Here is a 20,500-nt window from a genome sequence, read left to right on the forward strand (position 1 = left end):
GAAACCTGTGAACCATTTATTCATGAGTTAGAAAAGTTAATAACCTGTGAAAGTGAACCCTAATGTAAATTGTAAACCTGTGAATCATTTATTCATGAGTACATTAAAACCATGTGAAAGTGAACCTATAATACAGTTTTTTGATCACCCTAACCTAATCCCATTTGCAATGTGCAGTACAACATGCGTGAGACCCAAACAATTAAGCGTACTGTAGCCATTAGAATCATCAATAAATATAGTTTTAATAATTATAATATTAATAAATATTTAATATAATAAAATGAAAGGGAATTGCTTATGTGCATGGCAATATCCTGAAACGAATGATTCAAAAGAGCCGATTCGCTAAAACGAGTCACCCTTCGCAACTGAACAATATAACACATAAGTAACTTAGTTTTGGCTTTTGATTTTCTTGTTAATATTTGTCTTGTGTATTTATACAATGTCTAAATAACTTCCAAATGATTTAATGAAAAGTGACATCACTCTAAACTGTTTTGTTGAATCGCACGTCTCAGCTTCAGACGTGGCACTGTGCGACGTCATCAGCGCGCGGCCGTGTCCACTGTTGTTTTCTCGCACTTCTTTCGCTCCCGTTTCAAAACTTACACTCCGTTTAATCGCGTCAGGTAAGAATTGTGATTTTTCATTCATTATTCAGTGAATATTGTGCAGAAAAACATTTAAATAGCGCCGTCTGTTGGAAAATGCTGTTACCCTGAAGCAAAATCCACAGAGACATTGATTAGAGAGTGCGTATCACTATCAGCTTGATATTTCATCATGAATGAGACAGTAATCGAAGTAAAGCGTGATGTGTGTAGTGTAATTTGCGTGTGAGTGAAAATGTGTGTTCGCAGTAATAATCGATATATTACTATGAATCGATCAGTGATCAGCTGTGAGTTTTTCATCACAGCACATATCACACACACACACACACACACACACACACACACACACACACACACACACACACACACACACACACACACACACACACACACACACACACACACTGTCCTCATAGACAGCAGGACACACAGATGAAGACGGTGTTTGACTACTTCTGACTGAACTGTTACTTACAGCTGTGATGTGATTCTTCAGTGTTGCTCACACTGTAAAATATCTAAACATTCTTAAATCAAGATACATTTACTTGAGAAGCAAAATTACATAAAATATCAAGTCTTCAAAATTAAGAGCTTAAAACAAGAACAAATATCTGACAGCGGGGTCAGAAACATAGTCTTGTTTTCCCTGTTATTTTTCCTCAGCCACTGGCAGATATATTTCTCTTATTTTATGCATGAACAATACTGAATTATTGTAGATGAATATGCTTGTTCTCTGTCACTGACTAGATATATTTATAATAATGTTGTCCACTTTTTACTGGTAACATAAGATATCTGCCATTATCAGGACCCACAAATATTCCCCCATTGCATTATTATCATTATATTCAACATTATATATAGTTGTTTATTAATGTAGTACTGACACTAAAACTCTGTGAACCTCTCCTTGTTCACTTTACACTGTCATATTTCATTTAACCAGACCTTAACAGTGCATTATTCACGGATTGTACACTACACTACTTATTATGGTGCATTTTAACGAGTGCACTTGAGAATTGCCATATCATTTTGGGTGAACTATACACAATACATATTGTTGCGTTTTTATATTGCGATATATTGTGACACCCCTAGTATCTTATGTCAAATGTTTATTATCATTTTCTGCTTGTCATATTTAAGTCTTGAATAAGTAGAAGTTTACAGTTTGTCATGTGGTGTGTACAGGACAGAGTGAAGATGATGGAAGAGAGCGGCATAGAGAGCACCCCGCCGGCCACCCCTCCACCCCCCCCGACAGCGGCCGCCAGCCCCCCGCCACTCTCCAGCGGTAACCCCACTGATGATGATGATGATGATGTCACTACGCTCTCATTAACCCCACTGATGATGATGATGATGTCACTGCGCTTTCATTAACCCTACCCTCACTGATCATCATGATGATGATGATGATGATGATGTCACTGCGCTCTCATTAACCCCACCGATCATCATCATGATGATGATGATGTCACTGCGCTCTCATTAACCCCACCCTCACTGATCATCATGATGATGATGATGTCACTGCGCTCTTATTAACCCCACCCTCACTGATCACCATGATGATGATGTCACTGCACTCTCATTAACCCCACCCTCACTGATCATCATGATGATGATGATGTCACTGCGCTTTCATTAACCCTACCCTCACTGATCATCATGATGATGATGATGTCACTGCACTCTCATTAACCCCACCCTCACTGATCATCATGATGATGATGATGAGGATGTCACTGCGCTCTCATTAACCCCACCCTCACTGATCATCATGATGATGATGATGTCACTGCGCTCTCATTAACCCCACCCTCACTGATCATCATCATGATGATGATGTCACTGCGCTCTCATTAACCCCACCCTCACTGATCATCATCATGATGATGATGTCACTGCGCTCTCATTAACCCCACCCTCACCCATGTGGTGACAGGGCACTGCACATGCTCAGAAGCGGATTTCGATGTTTAGGGTTCATATAAATAGAAATGTCAGATTGGATTCATTCTGATTGATGAAAATTAGTGCATGTATTGAAAATACATCTTTCCAAAACAATTCTTGGTGATGCAAAACTCTGGAAAGTGTGAAATTTAGACTTGACAGAAGACAGTATAACCCAAGAACGGACTGAACATGTACCCCAAAAAATGTAGATATGCTGTCTACCCTGACTAAGGTGTATCATTGTGCAATATTATGTAATTTGATATTCCCATCATGCACTGATACTGCTTTTCATCATCTGTCGATAGTTCATGCATGCATTTGAGAGTGTCTCTTCTTGTGTTCAGGTGTTTCTGGCCCTCCGACCATCTCAAGCCCCTCCAGCATCTCAGCGTTTGCCCCGGGGGGGTTCACCAGCCCTGTTCCCTCCAGCATCTCAGCGTTTGCCCCGGGGGGGTTCACCAGCCCTGTTCCCTCCAGCATCTCAGCGTTTGCCCCGGGGGGGTTCACCAGCCCTGTTCCCTCCAGCATCTCAGCGTTTGCCCCGGGGGGGTTCACCAGCCCTGTTCCCTCCACGCTCCCTCCCCCGCCTCTCTCTCTCGGCTCGGTGTCGTCTCCTCTGGGTCTGAGCGGCCCGTACGCCGGCTCCGGGGCCCCCTTCACCCCCCCGTCTGCCGGCCCGCCGCTGGGCCCCGTCCTCTCCGCCCCCCCCATGGGCCCGCCCACCACTGGCTTCTCCGTGAGCGCAGGATATGACATCACCCGGGGCCACGCTGGCCGCACCCCCCAGACGCCGCTGATGCCCAGTTTCTCCAGCGCCGCACCCATGCCAGGTATCACTCAACAATCTTAACCTGCCTGACCCCATGTACACCTGCCTAAGCGCCTCACGTGTTCAGTGAGTCTCGTTCGGCATCAGTACGCATGCATTTATGCGTGAAATCTTGATTCATCAAACTTTTGTGAAATTGTTTCTAAATTTATGGGAATATGTCAGAACAGCTGAAACCACAAGTACACAAAAATCGCATGCGTATAAGAGTGCCCTCATGAATGTGTTGGCATTGCTCGAGGATCTTGCTAGAGAGAGTTTAGAGAGAGTTATATGTTTGCTAATAATGATGAAAGGTTGTTCTGAAAGCACTTATAGGAAGATTTTAGGAGTTCTATGCAATTGACTTTAATCTAATGATGTCAGAAATTCATTAACAATAGTATGGAGTTACAAACAAATTCATGTGCGTACACAATATGCTCGAATTAGGTTGAATTTCTTAAGAAGTCACTGTGAAGATGAATAATCCACAAAATTATTTGTAAATGAGACCAAATGATTGACACACAGCTGGAAAAACTATTGGATTGATTGACAGCAGGTCAGGCTGCATCTGAGAGTGATCGAAGGAAAGTCCCCTTCTCCTTGTTCACTTTACACTGTCATACAGTCGTGAGAAAAGAGTGAACAAAACTCTCTGGTGCATCATGATATTTCATTTAACCAGACCTTAACAGCACATGGGTTGTACGCTACTTATTACGGTGCATTTTAGGATTCAACGAGTGCACTGGAGAATTGCCACTATGGTTTCGGCGGCCACTATAAAACAGTGCACTATATAAGGGGATCATGGGTGATTTCGGACACATCTCTAACACACTTAAGTCCAGTCATTACAGGGAATAAATATCATACTCTCAGCAGATCACACAGTGCTGATGTCGTTGTGTTTTGTAGGTATCGTTACCAATCCCATGATGCAGCAGCCGGTGTCTGGAGGGTTAGACGTGAGCTCGCCCATCACGTTTCCTGAGGACACTGAAGATCCCCGAGTGACTCCGGACGGCAACGCACCTGGTGGATTATGGGGCTTCATCAAGGTACGGGACACACAGTAGCTATGTTTCCATCAACTTGTCAATCGAATTATCTGAAGTTCGGTAAAAAAATCATGCGAATAAAGCTGGTGAAAGTGTGTTTCCATCAAACGGCTTTAAAGCGAATAAAAACCTGTGCGTAATGACGTCACATGCTGTTTTGCGATCAAATTGGTATATCGAATTGATTTGAGACATTTTAAGGTGTTTCCATTCATTTTCGCACTGAATCGCACAACATTCAAGCAAAGATTTGCGAACAAAGTTTTGCTAGACAAAATGGTCCTGGATCGCGCCATCTACCAACAAATGATCAATATTGCACAAGTTGTAATAGTGCAGAGTCCTGCACGGGTCCATTTTTGGAGACCCGCCCCCGCCCGTACCCGCAAAGTTCAGCACCAGATCTGACCCGTGCCCGCGATAAATCGCACACAAGCTAAAATCATTCCATTTAAAGTGCTTTATTTTTTATCTCGCACCTCTCTCAACATCACAATAGCCTCATGAATGGGCTAATGAGCGCGAAAGTGCGCTTTGTTTTGGGCCATTCAAGTAGCCTAGGCTACCTCCAGTTCACGCGCGGGCGCCTCTCCGTGTCCTGATTATTGCCTGCTATATTTAGCTCTTATTTATTAAATCCAGGAAAATGGTTAATTAAACATTGATTAAAATTAAGATACAATTAATACAAAACGAAATTCACTTTAAAGAAAGTCTTTCTACAAAACAAACTTAATAAAGTGGTCAAAATCATGTCTGCCCACTCCATTTGTCTCCCGATATTCGGGATCATCTTATCTTATTCATGCTTTTTTCACTTTTCATATAATCAACATGAAAAAAAAATATATATATATATTATTTTATTTAAAAATGAATATGAAACTAAATCGTTTTTTAATGACTGGGCTACAACACATAGGCTTATTAGCCTGCCCTACAATCATTGAATATTATTTTGCTTGATTGACGGGTTTTTATTTAAAAGAAAGAGCGTAGCCTACACAATACTTAGGCCTACTAAAATATAATTAATATTATTTTATTGCATTTGTATTAGTTGTTTGAAGAGTAAAAAATAAATTAACAAATCGGTCGTTTTACAAGTTTACAACCGGCCAGTCGGTCGGACTAAAAGGGGGAAAAAATGAATTGGGTCGGTCCTAAATTGACAGGATCGGTCGGGTAACGGCAAACAAGAATATTTTTAAGGATGCCCAAAACACATATTTGCGAGTGTGTAATGGCAATTTAGACATACAAATATTGCACATATTTTTCATCCGCTACCCGCCCGCAAGGAGTTCATTATCCGCCCGCATCCCCGCCTGTGAAGTTTAGGAATGTCACAAACAATCCACCCGTTTTAGCCACTTTTATGCGGGTACCCAACCCATTGCAGGACTCTAGGTGCTTATGTGACAGCTGATAGCGACATTATTTGACACTTATGGCATTTCTTAGATTTTTGCTATAATAGCCGTTTTATTTTTCTGTTAAATTAAATTCAAAAAGTATCTCGTCTCCTCGTTTGTCCACTTTGTTGACACCGGCCATGTGTGCAAACCAGACAGTATATAATGGGTGCAAACTGGGCGGAAAATAACTAAAACTTCTTCTTTTGTGGCGGGTTGTACCCATAAAATGACCTAAAACTTAATCGCAATCCATTATTTATTCGGCAAATAACGTTTCCATCAGCGTTTATCGCATAAACCATACATCGATCAAGATAAAATCCGATGAGACGACCGTATTTCATTTTAGTCGATATTCAAGAAATTCAATCGAATTTTACTGTTTCCATAAGGCATTTTTCATTCGATATCACATAATTCGGATAAAAACGTGTTGATGGAAACATAGCTAGTGAGGCCATAATGCCGTGCTGTCGTTTCTCTGTGCGTCCTGATGCAGTTGTGTCGTAATCGCAGGGTGTAGCTGGGAACCAGATGGTCAAGACTGTCCTGGATAAAACCAAACACTCTGTGGAGTCCATGATAACCACACTGGACCCTGGAATGGCACCTTACATCAGTGAGTACTGTGTGTCCAGCACTGCAGAACAATTTAGCTTAGTTTTAGTTTTTCAGTTCATTAAAGGGGCTATATGTATGAGTTTTCACGTATTAATTGCTTTTTGTGTTGCCAATGTGTGAACCGTTTGTAGTGAAACTTAAAAAAACGAGACCTTCCCTGGCTTCCTCTAAAAATCTAAAGGATGTGACGTTTAAGCTCCTGAGAGCCTCTCTTCCGTTCAGTGACACATGAACCGAGAGCTGATGTTCAGGATAATGCAGAATTAACTCAAACTATAGTATCACATAGCCAGATCTATATAGTCTGTATTCTCAAGTATACTTTATAATCAAACTATCATAACAGTGTAGTCTGAATGACCTCATCAGTAGACATGATGCCGATGAATCGCAGAGCTAGAGCAGACTTATCCTCATCGCTATGATCAGATGCTTTCTGAACTGCTGTTTTCTCACCGCTGTCATTTTTGTTGTGTTTATTCTGTTATTGAGAGGAAAGCACACAGCACATATTCACATATTCATCTAAACGTCGCTCTCAGCAGTGTGGACAGTGTCAGCATGTTCATTAACAGTCTATCGCTGCAAAGCTATTTCCAACTTCTTTTTACTTTTAAGTGAAGAACGGAAAATAACTTCTCTGTGAGTATATTGGGGCCTTGAATCACGATCAGTCTCTAGATCAGGGGTCACCAAACTTTTTTCTCTGGGGGCCTGTGACGGGGCGCATAGCTACCGTCACGGTAGCGACGCGCTACCTATTCCAGTTCACAAAGACTGAGTGCAAATGTTGCCTGTATTTGTTTGTCAAGTGTGTCAATGTGTTTTGTTAATCCTTATACTGTTTGAAATCAGCGGTAACCTAACCATTATCAAAACCCCCACAGTAATCCCGTAGTTTTCGTGTGCACACTTATAATATCTAATACTACGGTGATTTATTTGCTATAGCTACTACTATCAATGCATATCTTACTGTTTAAAACCATGCCATTTATTTCACAATCATGATCAGTTTCAATAACCACGCAACATATGTTTTGTTAATTATGTATCTGTTTATTTAGTTTAAAAGGAACATCGCTTTGACATACCATCTGTGTGTCTTACTGGCGTCTCCGGTTTGTTGATGTAAAGGAATTTTGCCGCAATGGTGGGGTTTAAATGACGCTATGACTTCCGGGTCAATTGGAAGTGACCCGGAGTTTGAGTTATTAATTTTTTGGCTGTTAATATGACTTGTGGCTTTGCCAAATGTTAGCTGGAACCATATAAATAATATTTTGTAGTTTTCTAGTTGTATAGTTGTAGCATTTCGGATGTTTTTAAGCATTTATGGCTATTCACCTGAGCCACCCCTGTATTGTAATATTGTGTTGGTATGTGCCAATTTCAGGGGTGCCTTCAGTTCTATAAAGACTAGTAGCTTCATTCTCTTGTGAGAAGAGCATGAGATGAGAGGACATAAGTCTGTGTGATGCTCTATGTATAGTGGCTTGTGCAAAGGTCAATTTCTAAGCAGCTGCAAAATTTTGATTGTGTTTTTTTTTTTGACTCTCATGTCAATTTATTTTATTTACTAAACAGTATTTTTTTTTTTTCCTTTTTGTTTTTTCTTGTAAATTTTTATTGCCTTTCTTTGGCCTTAATTGGGGTAAATAAAAAGATCCCATCTGTTTCCAACTCATCCAACTTCTCCTGAGTGTTTACATCAGCTCACGACGACTCAGCCACATTTACCCCTCAACATTTGGTGGCAGCGGTTTCCGGGTAATCAGTGTCCGAGCAGCACTCAGTGAGGCAAGATGGACAATCAAGGCAGAGGTACGGCACCTCCTAGAGATGGTTCAGCTATGGGTACCAGGCCCAAATCCACAGAGTCATCCAAGCATCCTACTCCTGTGGTCGAAGACAGGACAGATCGCTTGGAGAGGATTGTGAGAACGATGGTGGAGTCTCAGCGGCATCAGCAGGACCAGATAGAGGCAGAGGCGCTCCGGCAAGAGCGGAGATGGAAAGGTATGGAGCACCAATTCAAGCAACTACAACAACTGGTGAGTGGCGATCCAGCATCAACGCAGGCGACGAGGCAGCCGCTTGCCGGACTGCAACAAATGGACCCGCCCAGCTCCCGCCCTTCGACAGGCTTTGATCCACTCAACATGCCTTTTCTGGATTTACCAACTCCTCAGCCACATCCAGATCAGCACCCAGCACCAAGGATGCAGAGCTCCCTCAACTCCACCGCCCTTGGCCTTGCCACACCTCTAAATCTCCAGCGGGGGTGGAAACCCCCTAGGATGTCCTCGTATGAAGAGGACGAAGATATTGAACATTATTTAACCACCTTCGAAAGGCTCGCAGCAGCAAGTCAGTGGCCCCATGACACTTGGGCATTGTACCTTGTGCCCTTGTTAAATGGTAAGGCCAGATCTGCCTATGTAGCCATGTGTGTTGAAGACAGCCAGGATTACATGAAAGTGAAGCAAGCCATTCTCAACAAGTTCAACATCAGCGCCGAGACTTACCGCCAGCGTTTCCGCTCCAAGTCCATCAAGGAGGGTGAGACGGCGAAAGAACTTCAAGCCCGGCTAAAGGACCTGATGGAGAAGTGGCTAGTTCCAGAGACACGGACCAGGGACCAGGTGTGTGACCAAATCGTGCTGGAGCAGTTCCTAGGCATGCTGTACCCTGAGCTTCAGGTTTGGGTGAGAGAACGCACCCCAGGTTCATCGGCGCAAGCAGCAGATCTGGTGGAGACTTTCATGGCTGCCAGACAATCCAGAAGAGGCTATCACCTGGGTCCACAACAGCAGGACTGGAGAAGACCCTACCAAGCAGCCCAGAGAGAGCCAGAGAAGACAGCCTCTGGTAGGTCTGCGGGTGGTAACAGTCGTGTGTTTAGGCCCTCCAACAGCCCCAATAGCCCCAATGTTAGCCCCACTCCAGCTGGAACACCTAGAGTGCCCATATGTCACGGTTGTGGTCAGCAAGGTCACATTAGGCCCAATTGCACTTTGAAGAAAGTGTCTGATTCCAGACTATGTTACCTACCTGGCCCTAGTAAGCACTTACCTTGTGTGTCTTCTGATGTTACTGTCCCTGTGAAGATAAGTGGAAAGAAGTAGTCAGTCTTTTGTTCTTCAATCTTGTTTGAGGTCTGATTTCCAGCCCGTGGGCAAAGTGAGGGTCCGCTGCATTCATGGCGATGAGTCTGAGCACCAGACCAGTGAGGTTCTCATAGATATTAATGGCCAAAAATACTTGTTGACCGTAGGGATTTTGGATAAATGCCCTTACCCAGTGATTTTAGGCCAGGATGTGCCAGTCCTTACAGAACTATTGCAAAGTGTTAACACAGTCAGTGCTTATGTTACAACTAGAGCACAGGCCAGGGATAAACTAGACTCCAATGTTTGGTCAGAGTTACCATTTGAGGGTTGTCCAGGGGACAAACCCAAAAAGTCCAAGGCAGAGAGGCGTAGAGCAAAGGTGGCAGGTACAGCTGTGCAGGAAAGTCTATCCTTCCCACAACTAGAAGACACTGAAATCTTTGAAGACTTCAAGAAGCTTCAACAGGAAGACCCCACACTTAGCTCTTGCTTTTCTTCTGTTAAGACCGATGTTGAGGCTAGAGAAGCCATGAGGGAGGGTGACATGTGTTTTGTTATCAATCATGAGAAACTGTATCGAGTGAGTGCAGACACAGAGCAGTTAGTTGTTCCTAAGACTCTTAGAGACAAAGTGTTACACCTAGGTCACAGTATTCCGTGGTCAGGACATCTAGGCAGGGAGAAGACTGAGAAGAGAATCCTGCAAAGATTTTATTGCCCAGGTTTCAACAAGGACATAGCAGAGTACACTAGGTCTTGTCCAGAGTGCCAGTTGTCTGCTCGCTCCAAAAGGGGTTTAAAAGCTCCCCTCATCAGCCTCCCAATTATTGACACACCTTTTAGTCGCATTGCTATAGATGTAGTTGGTCCCTTAGAGAGGAGTAGGGCAGGGCACCGCTATATCTTAGTAATTTGTGATTATGCAACACGTTACCCAGAAGCATTCCCCCTCAGAAATACTAAGGCAAGGCAAGTGGCCAATAGTTTAGTTCAACTTTTTTCCCGTGTGGGTGTCCCCAAAGAAATCTTAACCGATCAGGGAAGTAACTTCACCAGCAAGGCATTGAGACAGGTGTACTCCCTGTTAGGGATCCGGGGCATTAAAACTACACCCTACCACCCGCAGACCGACGGTATGGTTGAGAGATTCAATCAGACCTTGAAGTCGATGCTGCGGAAGTTCGTCTCCGAGTCAGGAGCTGACTGGGACCAGTGGCTTCCTTACCTATTGTTTGCCTACAGAGAAGTACCGCAGGCATCTACCGGGTTCTCTCCCTTCGAACTCTTGTTCGGACGGGAAGTGAGAGGCCCGCTTGACATCCTCCGAGAGAGTTGGGAGGGGGACGCTCCTCACCAGCCAACCAACATTGTGAGTTATGTCCTGAAGATGCGGGAGAAGTTGGACCAGCTGAGCTCCAGGGCCCACCAACACCTGGCCCAGGCTCAAACGAGGCAGAAAACGTGGTATGACCGGACAGCACGCAGTCGTACCTTTATGTCCGGACAGAAAGTGCTGCTACTGTTGCCATCAGCAGAAAGCAGTTTGCTGGCGAAGTGGCAAGGCCCTTTCAAGGTACTTCGCAAGGTTGGCGAGGTTACCTATGAAATTTCAATGCCAGACAGACGTCGCTCCAAACAGATCTTCCACGTGAACCTCCTAAAACAATGGATTGACCGACCATCTTCTATCCAAGACCAGCTGTGGGCGCGGACTGTGGAAGAGGAAGAAGAGCCGTTGGAGCAGTACTTTCCTGCTGCGGGCGGCGAGTCAACCTACCCCTCTGTTACCCATTTGACAACTGAACAGCAGGAGGACCTGCTGAAAATCATCCCAAAAGGCCTGTTCCGAGACCAGCCGGGGAGAACCGACGTCATCACCCACGACATCCGGCTGACATCTCCAGGCCCCATCCGGCAGACCACCACCAGGGTTCCAGCGCGACTGATCCCCGCGCTGAAGCAGGAGGTGTTGGCGATGCTGGAAATGGGGGTGATCGAGACATCACACAGTGAGTGGTGCAGTCCCGTGGTCCTGGTGCCAAAAAAGGACGGGGGGCTTCGCTTCTGTGTTGACTTTTCAAAACTGAATACCATTTCAGCTTTTGACCCATATCCCATGCCCCGTGTGGACGAGCTGGTGGAACGCCTGGGAAAGGCTGAGTTCCTCAGCACCTTAGACTTGTGTAAGGGGTACTGGCAAGTGCCACTCAACCCCCAAGCACGGGAACTGACCGCCTTCAAAGCTCCATCTGGCTTGTTCCAGTTTAGGGTCATGCCCTTTGGCCTTCATGGTGCAGCAGCAACATTCCAGCGTCTCATGGATGAGGTGCTGAGGGGCGCTGAGGACCACGCCGCGGCTTATATCGATGATGTCATTATTCACAGTTCGTCATGGGAAGAACATCTTCAACACCTCAGTGATGTCTTCCGAAGGATTCGACAGGCCGGGCTGGTAGTGAATGCCAGCAAATGCCAGCTTGCCCGGTCTGAAGTGTGCTACCTGGGATATGTCCTGGGTTGCGGCACCATACGTCCTCAGGTCAGCAAGGTGGACGCCATCCGCAGCTCCCAGCCGCCTTCAACCAAGAAGGGAGTGAGATCTTTTCTGGGGTTGGTCGGATGGTACCGGCGGTTTATCCCCAACTTTTCAAGCCGAGCAGCTCCCCTGTCAGACCTCACTCGCAAGACCAGCCCCAATAAGGTGGTCTGGACTGCTGAGTGTGAGGCAGCTTTCTACGACCTCAAGGAGAGCATGTGCCAAGAACCGGTGTTGCAGAGTCCGGACTTTTCTTTACCCTTTACGGTGCAAACCGACGCTTCGGGCATCGGCCTGGGAGCAGTGTTGTTGCAGGGTGAGGGGGAGGACAAAAGACCCATACAGTTTGTGAGCCGCAAACTGTTCCCTCGTGAGACTCGGTACTCCACCATTGAAAAGGAGTGTCTCGCCATCAAGTGGGCTCTGGACACTTTAAAATATTACCTTGTTGGCAAAGAGTTTGTCTTGGAGACAGACCACAGGCCCTTGCAATGGCTACATCGCATGCGTGACTTTAATTCCAGAATCACCCGATGGCACCTATCCTTGCAGCCATACAGGTTTACTGTGAGGTATAGGGCGGGAAAGGACAACGTCATTGCTGACTTTCTTTCACGTCATGAGCTGGACCTGGACGTTCTCTCTTAAGGGGGGGGGTGTGTGACGGGGCGCATAGCTACCGTCACGGTAGCGACGCGCTACCTATTCCAGTTCACAAAGACTGAGTGCAAATGTTGGCTGTATTTGTTTGTCAAGTGTGTCAATGTGTTTTGTTAATCCTTATACTGTTTGAAATCAGCGGTAACCTAACCATTATCAAAACCCCCACAGTAATCCCGTAGTTTTCGTGTGCACACTTATAATATCTAATACTACGGTGATTTATTTGCTATAGCTACTACTATCAATGCATATCTTACTGTTTAAAACCATGCCATTTATTTCACAATCATGATCAGTTTCAATAACCACGCAACATATGTTTTGTTAATTATGTATCTGTTTATTTAGTTTAAAAGGAACATCGCTTTGACATACCATCTGTGTGTCTTACTGGCGTCTCCGGTTTGTTGATGTAAAGGAATTTTGCCGCAATGGTGGGGTTTAAATGACGCTATGACTTCCGGGTCAATTGGAAGTGACCCGGAGTTTGAGTTATTAATTTTTTGGCTGTTAATATGACTTGTGGCTTTGCCAAATGTTAGCTGGAACCATATAAATAATATTTTGTAGTTTTCTAGTTGTATAGTTGTAGCATTTCGGATGTTTTTAAGCATTTATGGCTATTCACCTGAGCCACCCCTGTATTGTAATATTGTGTTGGTATGTGCCAATTTCAGGGGTGCCTTCAGTTCTATAAAGACTAGTAGCTTCATTCTCTTGTGAGAAGAGCATGAGATGAGAGGACATAAGTCTGTGTGATGCTCTATGTATAGTGGCTTGTGCAAAGGTCAATTTCTAAGCAGCTGCAAAATTTTGATTGTGGTTTTTTTTTTGACTCTCATGTCAATTTATTTTATTTACTAAACAGTATTTTTTTTTTTTTCCTTTTTGTTTTTTCTTGTAAATTTTTATTGCCTTTCTTTGGCCTTAATTGGGGTAAATAAAAAGATCCCATCTGTTTCCAACTCATCCAACTTCTCCTGAGTGTTTACATCAGCTCACGACGACTCAGCCACATTTACCCCTCAACAGGGCCACATTATCGTTCCTGACTGTGATGGGGGGCCGGGGCCGGGTCAGCTGTATAACATAGAATTGTATGACCCAGACCAAAATGACCACCAGCAGGCCTCATTGTGTAGTAGAGATTACTAGCCTGGCACAGCCATCCCCACTACTATATCCACACTACTATATCAACACTTGATTCCTGGCAAATATTTGTTTATCTTTACTAGTGGTTTGCAAAAGTTGTCATCGAGTCTTCACACTTTGTTTTAATTAAAGTTATTCTTCACAAATAATCGTTGGTCCACTGTTCTTTGAAAACTCTGCACTCTCTTTTAGCGGTGGAAAGGTACACAGAAGTCACAGTTCGGTTCATACCTCGGTTCAGACATCACGGTTCGGTACGAGTTCGGTACAATGGAGGGAAAAGCAAAACAAAAATGCAGAAGGCTTATGCATGTCTCAGGCTGGACCACCAAAAGAAAAATAAATATCTTAAGTCTTGTATTTTTTTAAATAAGTTTTATTAATAAAGTAAAGGCATAGAACCAGTTTATTTGTGCACTGACAATAGTTTTATATAAGTAGTTCATTAATTCAATTAATAAAAATACCTTGATATGTTTGGTAATTGTACCTGAATGAATTGAAAATTAATCTGCTACATTTCATATTAATATTAATTAACAGTAACTTAAACACTTTGCAGTTTGAATGATGTCCTGCATAAACTAAATGACGGAGTATGTTTTTATGTTTCCACTGTTCGATCGCGGCCGCGCCTCACACACTCACACACACACACGCACACAAATATAAGTAAACACTTTACGACTTTTCGATCGCGCCCACACCTCTCTCTCAACATATTCCAGCATAGCAATCTTTACATCGCAGCCTGCTTCAGAGCTAAGGCGGAGCTACAGATTAGGTGTCCCTAAAGAATCCGCGTATCTAACAGTAGTTCCGCATTACATTAATTAAATTGCACGCGAGTTTTATTTATTTTTATACCGTGTATTCTCCGTGTAAATGTATGCACCAAACCGTGACGCCCGTACCATGACGTACCGTCCATGACGACTTTTGGGGATTGCCTCATAGGGCCGGTTCAAGTAGTGGGGGGCAGAGGGGCTGGGGGGCCAGTCAAAGGGGGGTGTCGGGCCTGAGTCGGCCCGCGGGCCTTAGTTTGGTGACCCCTGCTCTAGATACTTGTGCACAAGTGCAATTAGTCATTGGCCTGCAGCCAGTGTATTTGTTCACTCATTTGCCACCGGTGTCGCTAATAACACGGGTTTCTGAATTTGACAAATAGCCCCTTTAATGCGCAAGTAGGGTTTATTTTGTTTCTGAATAAGTTACTATTTCAGTTCAATTCAGATCAGTGATTTTATTTTGTCCCTTTACACACAAATCATCACAACACCTCATCACATGACGTCATATTCAAACAATATGAAACTGTAGGTAATTCTAGATGTCAGTCACATCACTAAAACTTTCATACTGTACGTTTAGCTAACTGCTGAGAAATGTGCACCGAACCGCACTCTAATGGAAATCCCTTTGGAATCGATACTTGGTTTCCTCAGAAATGCTCGGCGTGATGATAAAGCGCTTCATGTGATTGTCATTGTTGATTGGTGTGTGTCTCAGAGTCTGGAGGAGACGTGGACATCGTTGTGACGTCAGATAAGGAAGTGAAGGTGGCAGCGGTGCGCGATGCCTTCCAGGAGGTGTTTGGTTTGGCCATGGTGACGGGAGAGGCGGGTCAGTCCAACATCGCCCCGCAGCCGGTGGGATACGCTGCAGGGGTCAAGGTGAACACGCCTCTGCTTCATGACTGCGTCCAGTTATTGTCATAAAAACACACCATTTCACAGATCTTTGATTTTACAGGAAACTGAAAATCAGCTGACTTCTGAACTGACCTGAAGGTTGTGTGTGTGTGTGTGTGTGTGTAGGGAGCTCAGGAGCGCATTGACAGTCTGCGTCGCGCGGCTGTCATTCATGAGAAGCAGCCCGTAGTCTCGGTGGAGAACTTCATAGCTGAACTCTTTCCAGACAAGTAAGAACAGTTCATCCTGTAAAGACAAAAACACCAAAAGCATCTTGCATTTAACCATATACTTCAGCCATAATACTGTAGGCTGTTACCAACAACATCGTCAACATCAACAAAATTCATCTGTACACTGCAAAGGTGGACCAGAAGCTGCTCCTGACCTGGCATGTTTATTTCACAGACTGTTTAATGTTACTCAAAGGTGGCACACATGTATTAACACAACAATTGCATGATGTAAACAGACTGCTTAAAATCTCACTAAATGGTAGGGCTGAAATGTTATGACAAAAATCATTATTTTCAATTGTTGCTGCTGATATTGTCAAGTGTTAGCGCTTTTCAAGCGTGTTTCAAAGCAGCTTTACAGAGATAACAGGACAATAATGCAAAAAATATATATTGTAATAATGACGAGTAATGTTGATGAATTGTGTTTGGGGTAACGGCATGTCACATTCCGGCCACACTGACAAAAACAAGCTAAGAACCATTCATTAATTAGTTTATTTATTTTTATGTATTAAAAAAACAAGATTTTACACTAGTTGTCTAGCATGAAAAACAAAACAATTATTCAAACTGGGAATAGATTTTTATAGAGAAAGCAAACAAGGAACATTCCCATTCTTTAGTCTACCGTAAGTTATGCAACATGAGAACCCTCATCATAACCAGTGTCTAGAGTCTACACTGCAAATTAAGCGTTCACACTTAGCAGGTTTGGAACTCTTTTCAGGGCGTCTCGGTCTGCTTCCAAACAAACTCTGGTGCGGTTCGACTGTTTCACTTCGATATGAACGCAACATGACATCTATACGAACCAAAAACCGGAAGTGATGAGATTTCATATCTGCACTTTATGATGACACAATTCCTTGTGAATTCAGTCAGTGAGCACCTTGTCAATGACTGCCTCATATTGTGATGCCTTGTTTTGCTAATGAAGAGTGTTGATTGGACCAGTTTTACTGACAGTTTTCCATGTACATGGAAAAGAAGCAAAGGCTTCAGTTTTGCTTCCTTTTGATCGATCACATGTGTCATGTCAAAAGACCTTCATAATGACAGGAGAAACTGAGCGTCTGTGTTCGTACTGTCTCCATCAGGTGGTTTGACATCGGCTGTCTGATCTTGGATGATCCTGGGAATGGGATTCACATTGAGACGTTCACTCAGGCTACACCGGTGGCCCTGCAGCACGTACAGCAGGTAAAACCATTTCTGCTGTTCAGAGGGAGGCCAGTCACTGGTGTCTGCGGCTGTTCTTCACTCATGACTTATTTGGAGCGTTTGTTTCGTTTTATTCAGCCATATGCTGAATACTGCAGGTGAGGACCAATGTTCTCACCTGAATGAGGTGGTCTCAGCCTGATTGAAAACAAACTTTGGAGCAACCCAACCAACCAACGGACCAAGCTGTATCATAATTCATAAAAGGAAATGTGTTTCATAAAAAACAGCTTGAAAAAACAAATAGCTCATTTGCAGTGTTGTGTAATTGCTCTTCTAAGAAACGGGTGCATTGCAGGAATGTTGTCACGACAAAACCTTGATTCCTGCTCTAACTAATAAAAGATATATACGTTAATGTTTTTGGTCTTGACAAACTGGCTGCTTCGCACGCTGCTGCCGCCGAGAGATACTCAGACTGTGAGCATGTGAGATATGCTGGATAGACATTCATAAATCCTGCTGCAGATCTAGACAGGTGGAGCTGGGGGAGGTGGAGGGGTTCAGTTTACAGCTAACACTGACCTAGGCTGTTTGAGCTGTTGAGCATTAACTGCAAAATCAGCATTTGTGCCGTGTAGTAAATGATGCGATTGCAAACAGATTGCATTAAAGGTACACTATTCAACTTTTGGCCCTCGAGCAGTTCAAAATCAAACTGCATGCATTACATATGTTTATCCTTCTGCATATAAAACATTCACTACTAGGATTACGAGATATAACCAGTTTAGATGGAAAGAATCTTAAAGGAATAGTTCACTTCAAAATTAAAATTCTGTCATCATTTACTCGCCCTCAAGTTGTTTCAAACCTGTATGAGTTTCTCTCTTCTGCTGAACACAGAAGAAGATATTTTGAAGAATGTTGGAAACCAGACAGTTGATGGACCCCATTGTATTTTTTTTTTCCTACTATGAGGTTTAGCACTGAACTCACATTAAATTTATTGTATATTTAGTGCTGTCACATGAACATGCACTCAGATCTGTGTGTGTGTGTGCAGGCGCAGTCCCTGACTCCTCCTGACTATAACCTGCGCTGGTCCGGTCTGCTAGTGACGGTGGGGGAAGTTCTGGAGAGAAGCGTGCCCAACGTGAGCCGCACAGACTGGCACCAGGCCTTCACCGGGACGTCCCGCCGGCAGATGATCTACTCTGCTGCCAGGGCTCTGGCTGGCATGTACAAGCTGCGTTTGCCCTCTAGGACAGTGTGAACATCAGATGCCGTCGCGTCACACGGACCACAGATTCGCGGAACAGCACAGGAATCACCTTTCCATCTGTCGGTGTCCTGTGTTCTCCGGTCATGTCCCATCACAAGGCTGAGCTGACTCACTATACCCAGAGAGAACCTTTCCATCAGCTGCGTTTCTGCATCAGGTCTGAATAAACCAGCTACAGGGCAGACTCACTAACGTCTCGCTTTTAAATTATTGATTCAGTTTAATATTGTGCCCTTGATTATACTTGAGTTTGATACGAATAAATGACGGCGTCCCAGATGGAAATCAAAACACGTGTCATCATGACCAGAATGCATCTGTCCGTCTCTTTTAAAATGATTAAATCTCACCAAGGAAAAGATGATTCTGTCGACCAGATGCATAACGCTTGCGTTTACATTTGCAATCAAATACTTTGACTTGGAGGTTTTTAAATTGAACCATTCATAACATTGTGAATATATAATTTTGATGTCACGGTTTTGGATCTTATTGTATAGCATTTTATTTTCATCCTAATCATCATCTTCAAACATTGTTACAATATTGTGTTTGTCTGCATGTTCGTTTCTTTCACAACTCGGTGAAATTCCATGTCGGTGTTTACTGCGGTTTGATGAAGTCCGACCTCTAGCTCTGCTGCACATATACATAAACCAGTTACTATAGATGTTGTTACATAAAACAATCTTAAATCAATATTCTGCAGTTAGCGATGGTTTGCTCAGAGCGACACAGGAACACACACACTGACCTGAGCATGACCTCTGAGTGACCTCTGATGTGTAGCACATGGACTCAAAGAGTTGATGGAGAATCTAGAACTGCCTTTAAATATTTGTAATATTTCTCCAGAAAAACTGTGGATGATTTTGTTTTATGCCATTTTACAAACGTGCCTTTGACCAGCAGACGAGTAAAACATTTTTTGTAAAGCCTCATGTTGTTCTGTTGTGTTTTTGGTGCCTATAGCAATATCATCAGCCATGGTCTAATTTCTCTGTGGTCAGAAGTCAAATCTTAAATGGAATTTTGTTTTCCACTTTATTGTAAAGCTCATTTGTTAATGTGAGGTGTGTAATTCTTATCTATCGTATCGCAGTTTAATACGCAGAATCACATTTAATGACAATAGCAGGGCAGATATTACACATCGTTCCTGTATTCCAGTTGTTTGATTATTAGTAACTCTGACTGGCGAGTGAATGAGCTATTTAAAATATATCAGTCATGATGATCAATGCCAGTTGAACTATAACCCAAAGAGATATGAACCGTTCTAGTACCATGGTAACTAAATGACACAACCAAGCAGATCTGAGGTCCGCAATCTAGCCGACCAGAGACCAAGAGCTACATCACTAACAGCTGTGAGTGTTTTTACTGGGCTTGGCCAATCCAGGGCTGTTTGCAGTTTACTGACCCTCACAGGACCCTTTGCAGACATTTTGGGGAATGTTGTAACAATGCAGGATACATTTTAGATCTACTTCAAGTCATATTCATATTCATATTATTCCTCCGTGCTTTCTTAAGCAAATTGTTGACACCAGGGCCTGATCTTCTTGAGCAATGGCACAGTCCCTTACTGCCTAAAACATGCTTCAGTTACTCCATTACTGAAGAGACCTGAACGGGATGTTCTCAACTCAACTCAACTTTTATTTATAAAGCACTTTCAAAACCTTTAGAATGGACCAAAGTGCTGTCCATAAGTAGGCTAATCAATAACTCTAAAATACATACAAACATTAAGCTACATTAAAACAGGACACAAGAGAATCAAACAACAAATCACTCACAGTTCTCAGACCTAATCAAACGCCAAAAGCTTGATCAAATAAGTCTTCAATTCCTTTTTAAAAATATCCATGCCTGACGAGGTTTTTAAAGATAATGGCAACACATTCCAAAGTGCAGGAGCCGCCACAGAAAAACTAACAGATGTTACTGCCATAGGTCATTTTAGACCAATTTCTAATCTAAAAAATTCTGGAAAAGGTGGAGCTCGCTCAATTACAGTCCTTTTTAGTTTTTGAGTTTGTGTCGGACAACATACCTCATCAGCAGCACATCTCTCCTGTGGTGTTCCCCAGGGATCCGTCCTTGACCCAACTTTGTTTTCCTTGTACCTGCTGTCCTTGGGTTT

At 43.4% G+C, this 20,500-nt stretch overlaps 1 protein-coding gene and 2 long non-coding RNA genes across 4 annotated transcripts in view; 1 reads left to right on the forward strand and 2 right to left on the reverse strand.

The window, feature by feature from the left end:
* LOC309488959 overlaps positions 1-20,500 on the reverse strand; it is a 217,475-nt gene that overhangs the window by 182,051 nt on the left and 14,924 nt on the right. The gene's annotated exons all lie outside the window — the stretch shown is intronic.
* Positions 1-20,500, reverse strand: part of LOC309488961 — a 132,775-nt gene that overhangs the window by 99,466 nt on the left and 12,809 nt on the right. The gene's annotated exons all lie outside the window — the stretch shown is intronic.
* Positions 494-19,289, forward strand: prrc1 (proline-rich coiled-coil 1; the record flags this gene model as incomplete). Of its 2 annotated transcripts, XM_082157461.1 has the most annotated exons (9): positions 494-635; positions 1,821-1,923; positions 2,939-3,424; positions 4,327-4,469; positions 6,404-6,506; positions 15,485-15,648; positions 15,793-15,896; positions 17,003-17,105; positions 18,133-19,289. In XM_082157461.1, the coding sequence occupies 8 exons, from the start codon at positions 1,833-1,835 to the stop codon at positions 18,340-18,342; spliced, it is 1,404 nt and encodes a 467-aa protein (XP_082013587.1). In that variant the 3' UTR covers positions 18,343-19,289. The 2 variants fall into 2 exon arrangements, with proteins under 2 accessions (XP_082013587.1, XP_082013586.1); XM_082157460.1 differs by lacking the exon at positions 494-635 and having other exon boundaries at positions 1,806-1,923.

Source organism: Leuciscus leuciscus (genome assembly GCF_965113295.1).
Source record: "Leuciscus leuciscus genome assembly, chromosome: 24".
In the NCBI taxonomy this organism is placed as follows: Eukaryota; Metazoa; Chordata; class Actinopteri; order Cypriniformes; family Leuciscidae; genus Leuciscus; species Leuciscus leuciscus.